Consider the following 18,531-nt stretch of genomic DNA (forward strand, 5'->3'; position numbering starts at 1 on the left):
GTTTGAAATGAAATGTTTAGTCACTACGGTGTCCAATATACATTTATACACACATGCCCACTTCATATTCATACCTATCAAGAGTGCAAGAATACATTTAGCAAGTGTTTAAATTACATAGACTCTCCAGCATAGTGGTAAACTAACAATATTGTACGGCACAGAGTCACTTCCTTCCCCTGTGCCTGGAGTGGCCTTTGTCTTTCAATGTCCAAGGTTACACAGATCTATGCAGGCCCCCCTCTGACAGTAATTACATATAGCCTCCGGAGAGGAAGCAACATGCACAAGGAAAATAGGGGGGAAAAAGACACAGCAGTACAAAGCAGAGAGATGTGTGTGTGTCTGTGTGTACTGGGAGAGGTGGGGGGCATGAAACAATGAGCGATAAAGACCCTTAAAATAAACTGAGGATTAAAGAGCTTCTCGCTCAAGCTTCTTGGTGACTTGGAAAACCACTCCTAACGTGAAATTAATCGCTCATCGAGTCTGTGTAAAGATTTTCATATACTGAAAAGCAGAGAGAAAAAAACAAGCCCTTATATCCTTATTTAATTATAAATGGGAATAATTAAAATGGGAAAAGGGGTAAAATAGAGTGCAGATACAGAGGGGCCCAGGAGAGTAAAAGGAATTATAAACCAAATTTCCTTCATTTATGGAAAAAAAAAAAAATTATATACACACACACACATTTTTTAAAAGTACAGCAACAGCTGTGAAAGCTTTTCAATACCCGCTGATCACAGCAGACCACAATAAATAAATAAATACATTCCATCCTATTAGATAGCCACAACTCCCACAGGGTTAATGGTTTGGAAACTGCATCTAAATATTAATGACTGTAACCCGACCGATTATGTGTGTGTGTGTGTGTGTATATGTGTGTGTTCTCTCTGTGTTCTCTTTCTTTATCTTTTTAATACATGCATCATCTTCTCATTATATTGGACTTAAAACATCTTTTTCTGCCCGACTGTTCATTGGTATTAATATCTACACTACTGCTAAATACTAAAGTCCTACTAGTCAAAGTCATGTTGTTTTACAGCCCCTGTTATAAAAACGTGTGTGAATGGATGGGAATGTCAGGTATACTACTATGTTAAATTTTAAATACATCTGTTGGTATATATAAATTCAACTCAGTGTTTACTCATCCGGTTAATTCCTGTTTCATATGACCTTACTTGACACATGTTATTACCTATAGATTGGAATCAGGGCAGTAGCGAGCACATATGTAGAAAAAAGCCTGCTATTGCAGATGTTTTCAGACATTGATAGTGGGACAGATGCTATAATCACGCTTTCACTTATGCATTTATGTTAGGTGGTATGTTGTCATGAGTTGCAATCACAAGACTATTAAAAAATTCTGCCTCCTCTTCCAAGCTTATCTGAGTATATAAAAGTCCTTTTCAGAATTTTTTTTGAGGTGGAGGTGGGGGCATGTAATGATAAAGCACTCAGCTTGTATGATTTTACAGGCCCTAACACTTTGATGTTCTCTTCAAGAGGTTGGTATGACTTAATGTAGCTTTGAGGGAGCGTCAGCGAAAATGAAAGAAACCAAGGGAGAAAAGGAGATGGAGGAAGGAGGGGAGGGGCAAACAACATGAAGGAGAGGGAGATGAGGAGAGGAAAGCAGAGGGTGAAGACCGGTCAGGTTTTTCTTCCCTGCTGAGAATAACATTTTTTTTTTAAAGTAGCACGTAAGTCTCTTGGTAGAAGAACACGAGCCAATTAAGAGGGAAAGAAATAAATAAAAAAAGCCCCAGCACTGCTGGATCATCTAAAAATCAAGCCTTTATATGAGAAAAGATTAAATAACTCACAGCTCCCCTGTCAAAATGCACCGAGAGCAGCAATGTTTAAAAAAAAATGCACATTGTGTACAATTTCTTTAAATGCAACACTTTAGATTCTACCCCGTAAAAAAAACGTTGAAGTTGTAAATACCTTACATCTTCCATTTCCCCAGGCTCGTTTATAGGTATAAAGAACTTATGAGAAATATGCTAAAAATCAATAAAAATGCTTTGATTTGCTCTTTTATGTGTAGCTTGAGTACATTCTGTTTCCCACAAGACCATGAACTCCTACTCAGTTTTAGATATTGTGTAATATATTTTTGCTTCTATCCCATCCCACCCAACTGAAAATAAAGGATGCTGAAAGCATTAACCCTAGTTTCAGGTTAATGTGCCATGTATCATATATTTCAGCATCTTCACAGAGACACCCAATTCAGATCAGTGATAAAAAAAAAAAAAAAACCCAAAAACAACTCACTCAACCTGAACATCAGTCCTGACTTGCAGGAAAGTGAAGCTGAAGTAGCCAGAGGCAGTGAAAAGGCTTTAGATTTGAATCTACAACTGATAGAAAAAATTGTTGAGCGCATGTCACAATACCCGAAGCTTTCAATGTACAGAAAGGTTATACAAACAATTGTGAGCTAAATGTTTTTCACAGTCATAAATGATTGGATTATTAAGATGTGTGTGATGCTTAGGCTTAGATTGGCAGTAAATGAAGGCAAATTAATTAATGATGACAGTGAGGCAAATTAAAAGGTGGCCAAAGTCAATTTCATGGCCTCTACCAGGCGACTGCCAGTGAAGACAGATGTGGGGGGCGGCAGAGAAAGAGGAAGACCTCAGAATCCTGAGTTGCTCCTACAAACTGGCAGACGATGAAGGGATAGTGATTGGCATAAAGGATTCAGATCTGTTCCAGCTAGTTCGTCAATGCAGCTTTTAATGTATTTGCATGTTTCTAAATGCAAAATTGTGTCAAGGCAATAATTAAAGCTACATAGACAGAATTTAAAATACACAACCCACCCCTGAAGCGCTCTTCCCTCTATTCTAAACCCTTCAAAGCAGATAAGCACATACTTACATATTTCAAGCCTTTTTTGTGTTTTGATTTGGATCATTATGGCTTATACCTCATTGTAGCCCAAAAAAATGAACTTTTTTGAGATGCACAAAGACAAGTGCCGCGTTTCATATGAACTAAAACAAATTCCATGTTGGCTTCACACAACACTTGCTCATCCAATTGAGCATGTATGCCTTACTTCCTACTCAGACTTTTGTGTACACACTACTCATCTGATCTGATCTCAAGAGTTCTATGATTGGCTGGATTTTCTAAAGCCCAAAATCAAAGGCCAGCAGAAGTGCTGGAGTCTAGTCCCCCCACATTGCTTCACGGTGGATCATTATAGACAAACCACAAAAATTTCAAACAGATTGCCTATCCGAGTTTTAAATGGCAAACTTTTTGTTATCATAGAGAGAGTAGATTAAATTGTAAGACTCCATTTGACTTAAAAAAAAAAAACTGCAAACATCAATGGTGACAGGAGGGGATGTGGTGATTTATTCCTATCATTTAGTAGTAATAATAAGCGGGACGTCCTTTGTTTTGTCTCCTGGTGGGAGGGATGCTGCAGCAGGGGATGAGCCGAATGTCTGAGTAGTAGAGATAATTGTCATTCATAAAGTCAGTCTGGTGTTAAAAGGGAATAAAATGCAAAGTCCTTGCTTGCCACCGCTGTTGGGAGCTGGTGTAGATAGTGGTATTTAGTGTGAAGCTGCAAAAGCTGACAGAAAAAATATGCAGCTTGAAGTAAAACAGCATGTTTATAAAGCAATTTCAACTTTTCTAAACTAATTCTCATTGGTTACTCTATCAAATTTTATATTCACTGGAGTCTGTTTGTCTGGTTTTGCAAGCTGCCTCTTTAGGCCAACTCGAAAATTATATACTTGGAAAACTAAGTGAACAAAAATGAATTTTCACGCACTCCCTCACACGACCATCTCGAGGTACCTGTCTCTACATCCTGGGCGTAGAAGTGCAGGGTGTCGGTGATTTCAGTGACATAGACTGGTTTGTAGTTTGCCACGCGCTCCTTCTCCTCTGAAAGATGCACGACCTCCTCCACTGGTTTCTCCTCATAATTCGCCCAGATCTACAACACATACAAGGAGTAAAAAATGTTTTAAAAAAAGACATGTCAATGCAACACAAACATGGAGATCAGATAGGTCAAGCTTAATGTGCCAAACATTTTTCAGGGATAGAAATTCATACAATGAGAATTCGTACATGCTGCAGTAGTGATCCAAGATTTATAACAGCATGAGACTACTGAATGAGACTGGAATGTCATGCTGACATACCCGGTTCTTGGTGGCATATTGCACAAGCAACAGCAAAGCAACATTCGTTTTCACTAATTATTTTTGGTTCAATTTCAAACCCTTGATGCTGCCAGCATATGGGACAGTCCATCACTCCTATGACAGATTTCTGACCTCACATAATACTACAAAGATGTTTCTGAACACAGATATTTGCAAAGATCTTCCTCACGTCTTCCAGCAGTTGTTTTAGGGCAGGGGTGGGCAATTCCAGGCCTCGAGGGCCGGTGTCCTGCAGGTTTTAGATCTCACCTTGGGTCAACACACCTGAATCACATGATTAGTTCGTTACCAGGCCTCTGGAGAACTTCAGGACATGTTGGCTGTATCCCAATTCAGGGTCTGCAGCCTTAAGGGTCGCATTTTAAGGCCACAGCGACGTGACGAAGGCTGTCCCAATTCAAAGGCTGCTTGAAATGCGACCCTCAAATGCGTCCTTCATTTCACTGAATTTTAAGGATGTGGCGGTGTAGACTTCGTGGCCCAACATATCCCAGAATGCATAGCGCGGCGGTGGGTGTGGATAATTTTGCCGAAAAAAAAAAAGAGGGGCAGCCGAAGAGTAAACTTTTAAAAGTAAGTAATAAATATTATGTTACTTATTTATGTGCAAATGTTTAATAACAAAGAACATTAAAACATTACTGTTGGCCACATGTCAGCAAAGTTATGTGACATTAGTGACATTTGTACTAACTTGGTTTTAAAGCCTTTACTTTAAAATATATGCCGTTCAATAATTGACGTTAATCTTACAGAGAATGTGATGATTTTATGGATATTTAAAGTAAGCACTGAGACAAATTTAGTAATGCCAACATATTAAAAGAACAACATTTGTCTCTCATATATATAACACAGTTATATATACAGTGTCAAAGAAACCTGTCTTTGAGTGAAGATTTAAGGTGACAGGAAATATAAATAATATAAATAAATGCAGCTTGAATCTTTACTGGAGCTCAGTATTTGAAACAGAGTTCATTCACTGCTGTAATAACTAATAATGATTGAAATTATAACTTTAATATTGGCCATATTATATTTACATTACCAAAGTGAGATGACTTTAGTCTCATGAACAACATTAGCTAATTGTTATTTACTAGCTAATCTTAAATGACTGTTCAGTACAGAAATGAAGCCCAATAATCATGATTTCACAGTCCCGTGGTCTCAGCCTCAGATACTTATCAAATCTAAGCTCATGTAGAAACAAACAAACAAATGAACAAAAGATTTTCTCCTTCATTTCTGTCAAACAAAGCTGTATGAAACGTTTCCAGCTGTTAGTGTCATGGTTGCTAGGCAACCTGGGCAGCGCGACGGAGGCTAGACTATCCCATTTCACAAGCCTCTCACTTCCGGCCTTAGCGGTCTTTGAGTACGCGGCCCGTGTGGACCGTTAATGCTGCGTACTTTAAGGCTGCAGACCCTGAATTGGGATACAGCCGTTGAGGAGCTAATTTAGCCATTTAAATCAGCTGTGTTGGTTCAAGGACACATCTAAAACCTGCAGGGTACACCGGCCCTCGAGGCCTGGAGTTGCCCACCCCTGTTTTAAGGTTAAGGATTAAAGGTGGACCGAGGATCAAGTTAAGATTAGCCATGTAATGTCGGCGATAATATCACTCCCCCGGTAAAGAATGTTGTCAATTAGGTTCCTTCACGAGCACAGCAATTTATGAGGATGCGTGTAAGCAGGTTACGTCCTTTCTAAGCTGCATCAAGGTTAGTCCTCTTTCGGCTCCCCAGGAGAAACGGAGGGCAGGAGGCTCATTAGAGAGAAGTGCTTTGCCTTGGGCCACATATCAAACTGCATGGATGTCAGCAAGCCCGCGCGTGTATGTGTGTTTACATAAAGAAGGGGATGCACCAGAAAGAGTAGGCGGCTAAAGCGAATAGCAGCATGTCTGTATACAGCTTCAGGTACAGTAATAGCATTAAACACATGCGTAAACACAAGACTGTTAGGATGAAAGCGAGCTAATCAGCTCCCTGTTGATGAATCATTGTGAAACAGGAGGAGAGGTTACGTGGGGATCTCAAAAGTCAACAAGTACAGCTGAGCTTCATACTGCTCCAACTTCTTGTATAGCTGTAGCCTGACTGCTTGTTACTGCACATTTCTGCAGGCTATTTGGAAACTGTTTATTTTTAAAGGTTACTGAAAAAGAAGAAAATGAGGCGGGCAGATTTTTAACAGCACACTGATATCAGCCAATTAGATTCTGGCTAATTATTTCAGTGCACGGTATCTTTCAGCTAATTAGATTAGCTGGTTTTACTGTTGTCACTTTTTCCACTCTGTCTTGGCTCATCTGCCAAGATGCACGTGGTAATCACACCTGAGGCTTTAGTATAAAATGTGCTCCTCTGCGCGCTAAGATGATCCTGTACCTCATTGATATGGCCCAGGTATTATTCAAGCTGAGGGGACCTAAATCTGTTCGCACCATCATACTGTGGGGGGCACATGGTTTCTTTATCGTCTGAAGGCATATTTTAAGGCTGGGGCAATTGATGGTTTTGTTGAGCAAATAGTAAAGGGCCTGAAAAATGGAACATGCAAGTGCCAAAACTGCAGCTCTACGAATGCCCCCAGAGTTAAACTGCCCAACTTGACTGCAGAATTGATGTATTCGCAGCCTGGCACCAAATAACAGTTTTGAAGCACCACACAGTTAATTGTGCATAGCTTACAGCTTTGCAGCTTTGGGAGAAAGGAAATAAGACAGAAAGAATGTAGACAGGTAGAAATTCTGGGGGTAGAGGTCGATTAAGGTCACTTAGGGCTGAAAACAAACCCCCCAAGATCAACCAATATTAGGAGAGCATAGCTATTTTAGATATGCAGACTTTATGTGCACACTTACAAATGCTGGAATAGACAGCGTCTAGTAATAAACATGATTACCATATTGCAACTGAGCTAGCATGACTTGGCTTTTGATCAAACCTGCAGCACCAATTAGGGAAGACAAAGATTAGAGTGTCACCATTCATTAGCCTGGCAGATGTCACTGCGGCAGTTTTAGGCTGATAGCAAGTTACGGGGGGACTGGACAGAGAGCACAATGAGAAGGCGCAAAGGTTCAAAGTTATAAACTATTAGAACAAAAACATGTTTTATTTAGGATATCCTCAAAGAAAGAAAAAGCCACAAAAAGAAAAAAAAAAATCGCAACCCTGAGTTAATTAACTGTGTCTCTAGTTTTGATCTTTACACCTCTGATCCTGGTGTCCACTTCGGAAGCAGATTTATGCTAAAAGAAAACATCAGATCCCTGTTTTTCCCTTTGTTGCTGCATGATTGAATGAGGGCAGAAGGTTATATATTAACATATTTATTATTTGTGACCAATACGGATAAAAGACACGAGTGATCAGTGTGATTACAACAAGATGAAAATTTATTCCGCATCATTTGAGTACATCATCAGAAAGAAGAAAGAGCTCTGTCACTTTTTAAAGCTATAAAAAAAAAAAAAAAAAAATAGAAATATATGCACACAAACACACAAGCGTGCACACACTGTGCCCAGGGCTGATGACCTTCCGTGAGCAGCCAACCATCCTGTTTGTTCCACTTGAATGCAGGTATGTGACTGCTGCTTCTGCTGCTGCTCTGCAACTGCAGCCAGACGCTAGAGCCACCGAGCTGCCACAATGAGAGAGTAAAAGAGGGGACGAGAGGAGAGAGATAGAATTATGGGGAAAAGGGATAAAAAAGAAAAAGAAAAGCGGCAGGCCATTTAGCTCATGTTGAAAGGACAAGTCCTAATAATGGAGCCCAAGCTGAGAGATGGAAGGTTAGGCTGACCTTCACAACTCTTGAATGACAAAACACACTTACACCCAAGTGAGTGACAAGTGAGTCCAGTGGGGTAATGTGGTGATGGGGAAAGGTTGCGCTCAGAGTGACTATCAGAATCACATTAAAAAAAAAAAAAAAGCTGGAAGAATTGTTGAAGCATGTGTGTTAGGGATTAGCTGATTTCCAATTTCCAGCTGGATTTTTTTGTTGTTTCCTCTAACTTTCATTCTGTTAATCTTCCATTATCCTGCTTCCTTGGTTTTGGCTACAAACGAATATGCAAACTCTTTTATTTTTCTAATCACTTTAACCACACATGATAAAATTGACCAAAAAAAATAAAGAAATTCTGCTTATCGAGCTGAGAAGCTTTGGCATTAGCCAGTGTAATGTTTAATTGCCAAATGCTGATTAAGTAACGAAAGGCTGTATAAAAAAAAAAAAAAAAAAAAAACAAAACGAAACCTCAACAGCTCTGAAGAAAAATGAGCCGTCATGGCCAGGTTTTTACAGCAGTGCAATAGTGGCAAGCCTTATTTTCTAAGCCTGGCACCCAAGACACCTCTCTGGCTGAAGAGTACCTCTTTGACAGTTAAGTGCAGCTCTGCTCTGGATAATTAAGAGGTCTGCTGATTAGTTTAGAGTCAATTTATCTGAATATTTCTAATCTGAAGAAGACTGCCGCAGTCCAGAAAGACTAAGCAATGGTGCAACATTCATAGATTCACACATCCAAGCACAGGTGGATGAATACACAGACAGATGGATGACTGAACACACACGTAGTGCCAGAACGAGGGTGTGAGGGCTGGTTTGAACACTGATTAAATGTGGCAGTGTGTCAATTGTAGTAGAGTGCGTGTGTGTGTGTGTGTGATTGTGTATGTGTGTATGGTCTGTTAAAACTAAAATCACCATTGCTACACAAAGTGTACACTTTTTTACGCAAACAAACACCCCAAATTTTCATCATAACAAGGGTCTAATACGCCAGACAAATGCAAATACAAGATTGAGAAGCAAAGAAAAAAACAAGGCCTCACCTCCAGATGTTAGAAGAAAACAGTGCAGTAACATTAAAAAGTAAACATCTCAAATATGCCTCATTTAGATGCAAATTGCTTGGAAACAAATCTCTAAGAGAAAAAAAGTGTTTCATTTCATACAACTCACTTTCTCCACCAAATTGAGAACATCACACTTATTTGAGGCATAAATGCAATCACATTCGAAAAGAATATTATCTGTGCAACAAATTCAGTAGCTTTACAAGTCTTGTCCTCATATATGGCACTCGGAGGAAGCACTGCCATCTGAGTCTAACACACTTCAGGAGACTAGAGGGCTCAGCCCACGCAACCTGGAACAAACAGGCGTCCCTCAGAAAGAATGCTGCAAACTAGCTGAAGCTAGGGCTAATGTGATTAAGATAATAAAATCTTGGTGGTCTATCTTATTACATGTGTTTTACAAAGTTTCATTATTTATTCATTACCCAATCAGACTTGAAGAACAATTGAAATCAATAGGAGTACGTTGTTCATGCAAGTGCACTTTGTGAATCAATTTAGCCCCATTATATCCCTGATGAATCTCCCTTTAGCGACAAAGGTTCATTAACTCAATTGGAGGGCACGTTTTTTCTCTTGCACATCAAAAGCCTTTATGCTGCACATAAGAAAATAGTTTTGCTTTAAGATTCATTTTCATTTCTTAAGACTGTCAAATAATAATACGTGGATGGTTGCTACTGGATACTGTATTAAAACGAAGAGCTAGATTGTGTTGACAAGATGTTGCCTTAAAACTCTAAAAGCTTGACTTTTGCTGTAAATTAGGAGCAGAGAGGAATCTGATTTGCATAAAAAGTGAGTAAGAGCTCATTAAAAATCAGCAACAGTCTTATGTTAATGACTGGGTCAGGTTGGCAGAAAGGTGGACAGGCCTAGATTTTCTGTTCTTTAACAATGTTTCTATATTGACAAAGTCATTAGAGCTGGAGAATGATCAACAAGATGGACAGCCGCCACTTTCTCATAGCCTATTCAAGGTGGGGCTGTTCTTCCTCCACCTCGCCGCTTCTGTGTAAAAGGTACTGGGATGCGATTGGGAACGGTGCTTTTTGTTGCGCCTTAAAGCTAGCAGCAGAGGCCGTCACAAAGCGGAATCATTGTCTGTGTGAAAGGGAAAGCCAGCATGGCAGGACACGCCACACTAGACACCAACACTGTTGAGTTACAATGTCACGCTGGCATGCCATCTTAGGACTGCGGCGGCATTATGCCGGCATCATTTGTGCACGAGCAAAGGCGCCGCAATGAGGGGGTCTTCGCAGCTGAAGTACAGCATGATATGGGGGCAACCGAGATGCAAGCTGCCTCGTCGCATCTGCCATAACTAAACAGAATCCTCCAAAAGAGAGAAGTGAATTTTCAAAAGTATCTAGTTTATAAGCATACAACGTGTAGCTTTAACCCAAGTTTGTTGTTGTTGTACTTATAGAAGTAAATCAAGAGCAACAAACTCGCATGGTGGTGCAGTGGTCAGCAGTTTGCATGCTCTCCCTGTCCTTTTGTTCACTGGGTAATTAGTATAGCTGTAGTATAACTGGTGACCCTAAATCAGAGTAAATCTGCACATGAATGTGCGTGGTTGTCAGTCTCTGTGTCAGCCTTGTGAGGGACTGGCAATGTGTTCAGCTCACTGCCAGTCCCACTTTTACCTCTATGACAGAATCCTCCTCCACGACCCTGACCTGCACACGCAGTTAAGAAAGTGGATGCATGGATAATGATAATAATAATAATCATGTTTAATACAAAAGGTGAAGTGATGGTCTACTATAGTTATGACAATCTAATGCCAGTTGGAGGACTTTAAAATGATCTTGACTATGTGTCACCCCGACTTCTTTCCCAGCAGCTGTTTTTAAAAAGACGACTTCACTCACACTCTGAGAATCATTTTGCTGACAGCTGACGCAGTCATCTTGAGCTCATCATCTGTGACAGCTGTAATTCTTGGCTGTTCGACAGATTTTTTGTGGTTGGGAGATGCTATGAACTCGTTCTTATTTGTCACAAATTTCTTTCCTGTATGGCAGCGGAAACAGACTTTCAGAAAGTCCATCAGTTTGAACTGGGCTGCCTAACACTCTTAGGGCTGATTAACTGTGAAACACCCACTCTAAACAAAAGAAGGGAACTTTAAATACCGGGCTAGCCTCACAGCACAAGACCACAAAAATTCTGCATAAAGCAGGGTACATTTTATAGTTCTCAGAAATCTGACAACCCTCTGCTTTATCAAATGCAATCTCCAAATTAAGAAAACTCATGTTTAATATTGATCTTATTTTAGCGCAACTACTTAATCAGCCAAACAAATCTAAAAAAAAAAAAACTCGTAAAAACGATTATTCAAGGAGAGCAATTTATTTTTGGTATCACTGAAATGGTGAAAGTGCAAACTTTTTTCACTTCTCTTTTCAGAACAATGTCTAACAAGGAGATACTCGGAGCTGATCAAGGTAGAAAGCAGCTTGACTGACGGGCATTCTACCAGACTCCACCACTTTGATTTACTGACTGTTTAAGAGTTCATTTGTAGTGCAATGATCATAATGTAAGGCAACACTACAAGTTCAGGGTCACTGCTGTGTCTCTGACAACTTCCAATTCAAATGGAGTAGCCTCCACATGAAAAATGTCATTATTGATCTTGACTGGACAGCTACTTGACTGACAGGTGCTGCGAAAGCTCAATTACTCTTGAACACCAAACTAAAAAGACACTAACCCAATACATCACACGGAGCATAAAAAAGACAGTGTTCAAGGTTAAGAGGGGTTGTTGATGGTACATTAACCTTCATGGCTCACCTTGTCTTGATGGTCTAAGTAAGCAGGACAGGAGAATAAAAAAAACTGATTTAGAGGTTGAGGGACTTGCTTTGCAATATTCCTTGTCATTTCTTCCTTGCCGTACTCATACTCAGACATAATACATGACTGTAGCCCTGGGAAAAATTGGTCCAGGTTAAGCTACAATGTGGTAACAAAACCGTTTCTGTCACAGTGGGCTAATGCAATACGACTGCTTTTGGGCCTGCAAGACCACGTAAGTGGGTATGGTAACAAAACATGTCAGCTGCATACAAGCGTATGACAAGCTGTAAAAACTAGAGTCATACAGCACCAGTATATTAAGATTGGAGACATGAACACAATAGTATAAAAGTATAGGAGTCCAACAAAAGTATTCTGCCTTAGGATTCGACATAGCACCTCTTGCAAAGGTTGAAGAATAATCAATAAGATATGTAAATCGATCGTCTAGTTGATGGTTGCCAATAAAGAGGTCAAAATAGGTGTTGCGTGGCTTCTTGTTCTGCTGCCAGAGGTGAAACTGAAGTCTTGTTAAACTGAAGTTACAAAATTCTTCTCGACTCGAGCTGACACTACTGGCTGCTGATTTCAACACTTGGATACACTGCCCACCAATGAAACCTAATCAATCCTAATCTGCTTTAACAGGAATATTAGGAAATCGGGGTCCACGTCGACATCCCGAGCCAAACCTCAATGAGGGCATAGAGGGAAAGGATGAGACGGATGGAGAGATGAGTCTCTCGGATGTGGTTACTTAGCAGATAAATTATGCATTAAAACTGCACAGGTGGTCTGGGACAGGGTTTTTTACGTGAAGGGAGGGAGCCGAGCAGCTGGGGAATTCATAACAGAAACGGAAGAGCAAGTGAAGGAGAGAGGGAGAAGGAGAGAGAAAGAGATACTCCCAAGCTTCATATCACAGCCAACAGATGTTCTCCCATCAAAGAGGCAGCAGGCAGGCGGCAAGGCTACTCAACCCCAGCTTTACACGGCTAATATGACCCCCACACATACACATACGTGTGCACGGACGTGCAAACAGCAGTCAAGGGCTTGGAGACGACCTAAGGCTATCATGGTGGCAACTTGTTACACTTTTTAAATTGACACAAATTGATCCACTTAGACGTGTGTGTGTGTGTTCGGGTGGGTGGTGGGAGTAGGTCTGTCAGACCGCTGACAAAGTACTATTAGCAACAAACACCAAGTTACACCTGACAGAGATTGGTGGTATGAGCATGTGAAATGAAGGGGGGCATGGCGTTACCATAGAAACAGAGAATGTGGGTGCATATGAAATCAAGAGCGATCTGCGTGCACGCACAAAAACCTACACCTGAGCTACCCTGCACACGGGTGCCACCCTACTCACCATGTATGAAAAGACAGACAGCTGTGAGATCGATCCAGGCGTTGTTTACAGATGACATTCACAGAAGCGTGTTTGCGCGCGCACACACACACACACACACGAGACGACAACATCAACAAACCCATGGTCCCTGGAGGTAGTCCCTCTAGTATATGGAGCCTTATGTCAAGTGGGCTGTTTCTTTAACTCGGGCAGTTTCTGTGTCTTTCAGAGGCCATTAAAAGATGATCAAGCCGCACAAGATCAGAGCAAACAAAGGCATCGCTGGGGAATAGGCATGCAATTAAAGTCAACGAGCTCCAAGAACATGATACAGAAAAATCTTCAAAGGTTTAGACAAAGAGCGAGAAGGGACAGAAATAAGGGAGTGATACAGTAATTAAGTTGTGAGAAAGACAAACACTTTGTCTCACTGTATTTCATGATAACTTTGATTTAAAAAAGGAATAAGTGCTGCTGGAAAAGAGGGCCACAATTACAAATTCTGAGGTTTTGGTTCAGTAAGTTGCCTGAACCATGAATCATGCACTAATTTTGCAATTGTTTGCCAAATGAACTCTGCATCCTCCACAGCTGCCCTGTATCCTTAATGTTGGCTCTATAAAACAGTCTTGTTAATTATAATGAAAAACAAAACAAAACAAAAAATTTCTTCAATAACAATAAGGAAATAATGAGTAATGGTATTTGTTAGTCAAAGACTATTATTTTCAGGTTGGCAGTTTGTACAAACACCACACGAGCGTAACAGCATCAGGGTTACAGAGTGGGCAAGAAACAAACAAACAAGGACAAAGTTACCACGAGGAGGACCAGATAAAAGAAACACATGAAAAAGAAATTGTTGTGGAGACAATATAACAGTGCCAGCACTGTGCCATGTGAAGCTGCTGGTAGTGCCTTACTGAGGCACCAGCAAAATGGGCATAGTGTTGGATGTAGAGATAATCAACTTAATGATGGAAAATTTATTTTATTTTCAAATTATAACAAACCTTTACTTAATGCATCTGTTAACACTAACACTTGAGCTTATACCAAATTTATAAATTAACGTATTACCAACCAAAACGCAACATGTTTGCTTTCCTTTCCCTACATTAAATACGCAGTGCTTTATATATATATATATATATAGCTACATAATTATGAATACCTAGCAATATAAAATAATATTTTCTAATATATTATATATTTCTAATATCTTCTGGCCAGCCCTCCCGGGGCACACAGCTTTCACCTCTCTGTGTTGATTTCCCTAGTAACTGTCCTTGGTATGACCTTGAGGCCAAATGTGTCAAGTTTACTTTCTATAGCATTACCTGCATCTGCTTCTGTGTGCAGGGAAAAAAAAGGGGGTGGGGGTTGAAATTAACGGTGACTGCACATCCTTTCAGCTCATCCCCTCTCCCTGCTCTGTCTTTCAAGCCTCCTCCATAAGATGTTTATAAGCTCAACTGGATTACTGTCCGTGAGAGCATGCTCTCTGCCTGATCACTGGAAACTATAGAAAAGCTTAAAGGAACAAGAGCAAGAAGTGAATAAGGAAAGACAAGTATAGAGTGATTAAGAAAAAGGACTACTTTGGTTTTACAGTGTACAAGTATGCAATTAAAAGACAATTAATCACCTTTTTAATTAACAGGCTGGGCCGTCCTCGATTGCCAAAGTGTTGCCATGACAACTGCCTTTACACAGGGTGGCAACATCCTCCCTAGTCTGTTTTTCTCTGTAGAAGAATCCTGATCATTGTTAGTGAGAAATAAGGGAACAGGAGTAATGTAGAGTAGAGACGGAGAGGCGGCGCGGTGACGAACAGCAATGGAAAGCAAAAAGAGAAGTAAGAACTAGACAGGAGAGAAATAAAGGGGGAGGATATTAAGAGCATAACATTCAGATTTTAATGAAATCAGAGGTAAAAAACTTAAATGTCTCTGAATCACTGTTCTGATGTTGTCCCCCTGAATATCTGATGTTCCATTTATAAAAGTGAGATTATGAGCACTTCTATCAGCAGCGTCAAGGCAGGCATTGTCATCTGCACGTGCCAGAGCAAATCTCCAAGCTGACACAGTGGTAAAAAAGGCATAATACACAACATTCATAGCCCCCCCCCCCTCCCCCCCTCCTCACATTTTAAACGGGAAAGCTTAGTGATTAGGAGATTGGTCAAATGGATTCTGTTGTTAACTCCTTGACTGCATTTATAGCAGTGGAGAAAAAGAACCCGAGTGGCTTGGCCTGATGGCTTGCAGAACACATCACCAGTAAAATACTAAGTGAATGAAAAAGTGGTTGCTAAACACTTTATATCTTGTAGTACACGACAGGGTTTTTGCCTAATATAAACAAAGCCTGTGCATAACAGCTGAAAATCTATTCTGTGCGTTGTCTGCTCTTTGGGAGAAAACTGTTCATTTGAAGAATTTGGCAGGAAAACTAAATGCTACACCCAAAGCTGACATGGCTGCAGCAAAATACAATTTTAAAACATCATGAAACATTTCTCAGTTTGTGCTCAAGCTACCGAGATCATTCCCATATTACAGTAACATAAAGTGTACGCTTTCCCAGCAGCTCTATATCTGAATTCCAAGTATACTTTTGAACCATGCAAAGAGCTTCAGGGTGACCCTTACTGGCACACTGAGGAAGTAGGAAATAAACACATAGTGTGTGGAGACATATGGTGAAAAGTCAGTAAATAATTGAAAACTGGAGAGAGAGAGAGAGAGAGAGAGAGAGAGAGAGAGAGAGAGAGAGAGAGAGAGAGAGAGAGAGAGAGAAATGCAGTATGAAAAGAGGCTGGTACAACAGCGGGAATCAAAATGTGGGGATGACGAGAGCCTATTTATGTAACAGTCTCTCCCTAAGGCAAGAGAGGAGGAGAGAAGGAAAAAAAAAAAACAGCGGGTCCGTAAAATGCACAAAAACTCACTCCCAAAACTAGCAGAGTGTTCCCATTCTCTAGATTTAGAGGGGGTTTTCCTGCAGGCTGGCAAGCAAGGATTCTGAACACAGTAGAAGTGGACTGGCCTAAATTACAAAGGAAGACTACTGAGAATTATAATAATTAAAAAATATATCCTGGAATGAATCAAAAATTATCTCCAACCTGGGTTTGAAAAAAAAAAAAAGGTGTCAAGTTTGTAAAATCAGGCAGCAAAGCAAGGTGGGAATAAAGTTATTTCAGGCACCTTGCACACGCTGCAATCCCACGCCTAGTTTAACTGATGAAGCATAATATGCCAGTCATGCCCCTAAGGGTCAGTCAAAGAATAACTACGTGTAAATGCATAGAAAATATGGCAACATTCATGCTCTTGACAGTCATTTAAATAATTATGGTGGTGACATGGATGGGTCTATCAAAAAATGTAACACATGGGTTTAAAAAAAGTTGCTCACAAGTGACAGAAAAAGAGGGTGCAGAGAAATAATGACTACAAAAATTTATGAAAGGCGAGAGCAACGGAACGATTATGTTAGGAGTCAATCTGAATCCACTGATAATTACCTATGAGAGCAAAATGCACACAATACCTGGTCTGATAACCTTAAGGTCCACAAACTTCAACTTTCCTTCCTATAATTGGTTGCACAATGACAATCAGTATTCATTCAGACAGTCTTAGAGCTGGTAGCGGCAGAAATGTAGCTCAAATTGGCCCTGTACTGATACAGCACAAGTGACAAAACATACAGGAAGTCAACATACAATGGCAGTTAGAGAAACTGTAACCTGGGAAGTGTAGGGATCCAAAATAATATTGTTAGAAATCATCACACATCAAGAAATTAAATCAATTAAAAATAATAGTAATAATGTACTTTGGCAAAATGATAAGTACGGGTAAAGTAAGGGATATACGATAAATAGGATATCTAATTCAGAGCCTAGATTGCAAAAAGACAAAAGGGGAAGAAGGAAGTCAAAGACAAACAAGTTGAATTAAAGATGAGAAAGATGGGGATGATAGTGTGTAGGCACTGAGGCAAGAGGAAACTACAGACTGTACTGTGAGCGGAACACGTTAGCTGCAAAGCCAGTGAGTTCTTCCAACTCCTTTGATCTCAGTTACACACCTGAAAAGTTTTCTGGTCATCTTGCACAGTACTGACTCTACTGCATTAAGCAAATGCCAAAAGAGCAGTAATTCCCAGTAAAGTAGGTGCCTGTAAGACCATATTTGGTCACAAAGACAGGCTCAGAAATTGACAGTAAAATCAGCTGTGCTGTTGTCGCTGGAAATGAATCAGTGCAACAGAAAAGGAGTAGAAGAGGGGGATAAAGTGAGAGAAATATAGAACTGGGGAGGCGGTCATGAGGCAAATGGAGAAAAAGAATAAGCAAATTCATTTAGGAACAGAATTGGCTGCTCAACCAAGGGGAGTATGCCAATGTGTAGAGGACTCCGTGTCTGTGTGCAGGTAATAAGGAGAACTGATGAGGCGTTTGCTTCCACAGCGGCTATACAGTAAGCTGCTTCTCTCCATTTGTGGCTGAAAAAAACAAAACAAAGACGGCTCTGATCCGTCTCATCCGAGAAGATGCTAAAGGAACGCTTTGCATATTGGCATGACAACAGCAGCAACGCAGTAATCAAACACTGATCAGCCACAACATCGAAAATACCGACAAGCAACATGTATAACACCGATATTCTTATTACATTGCAATGTTTTGCTGCAAAACCCTAGTCCTAGCATTTGTGTGAACCTCTGACACAAAAACAGCGCAGGAAAAAGAAAGAGCTCAAGGCACTGACCCTGACCCCAAACTCCCCAGATCCCCAACTTATCAAACATCTGTGGAGTGCACTGAAACCAGCACAACTCAGATACCCAGAAGGATCTGCCTCCTGCAAGACACAACAGGACGGGCAAGAACTGCTCTGGTGGAACAAGGGAAGTATTTAGGCAGGTGTTCTTGTTGTGGCTAATATGTGTAAATAGGAATGCAAATTCAGCAAGCCAGAGGTGTCAAAGGGGACAAGTACATGTCATAACCTGTTTGTGTGACAACAAGGCCAGCAGGGAAATGTCAAAAAGTCTCATCTTAATGCTTGGAAACTAATATAACTGGAACTCATTAAGTGGAACAGGATATGCAGATCCCAACCAGCGCAGGACCAGCATTTAAATGCAACCCTCAAGAAACAAATATTTAGCATTTCATTAGACAACAGAAAAAAGCAAGGGAACCAGAGAGGCAGGCGGGGGGAAACG

At 40.4% G+C, this 18,531-nt stretch overlaps 1 protein-coding gene across 1 annotated transcript in view; it reads right to left on the reverse strand.

The window, feature by feature from the left end:
• snd1 (staphylococcal nuclease and tudor domain containing 1) overlaps positions 1–18,531 on the reverse strand; it is a 177,884-nt gene that overhangs the window by 37,257 nt on the left and 122,096 nt on the right. The window contains exon 18 of the mRNA XM_085137231.1: positions 3,850–3,991. Within this exon, the coding sequence (XP_084993357.1) occupies positions 3,850–3,991 (142 nt within the window). The remainder of the gene's footprint in view (positions 1–3,849; positions 3,992–18,531) is intronic.

The sequence above is a fragment of the Neolamprologus multifasciatus genome, chromosome 17 (assembly GCF_963576455.1).
Source record: "Neolamprologus multifasciatus chromosome 17, fNeoMul1.2, whole genome shotgun sequence".
Lineage (NCBI taxonomy): Eukaryota > Metazoa > Chordata > Actinopteri > Cichliformes > Cichlidae > Neolamprologus > Neolamprologus multifasciatus.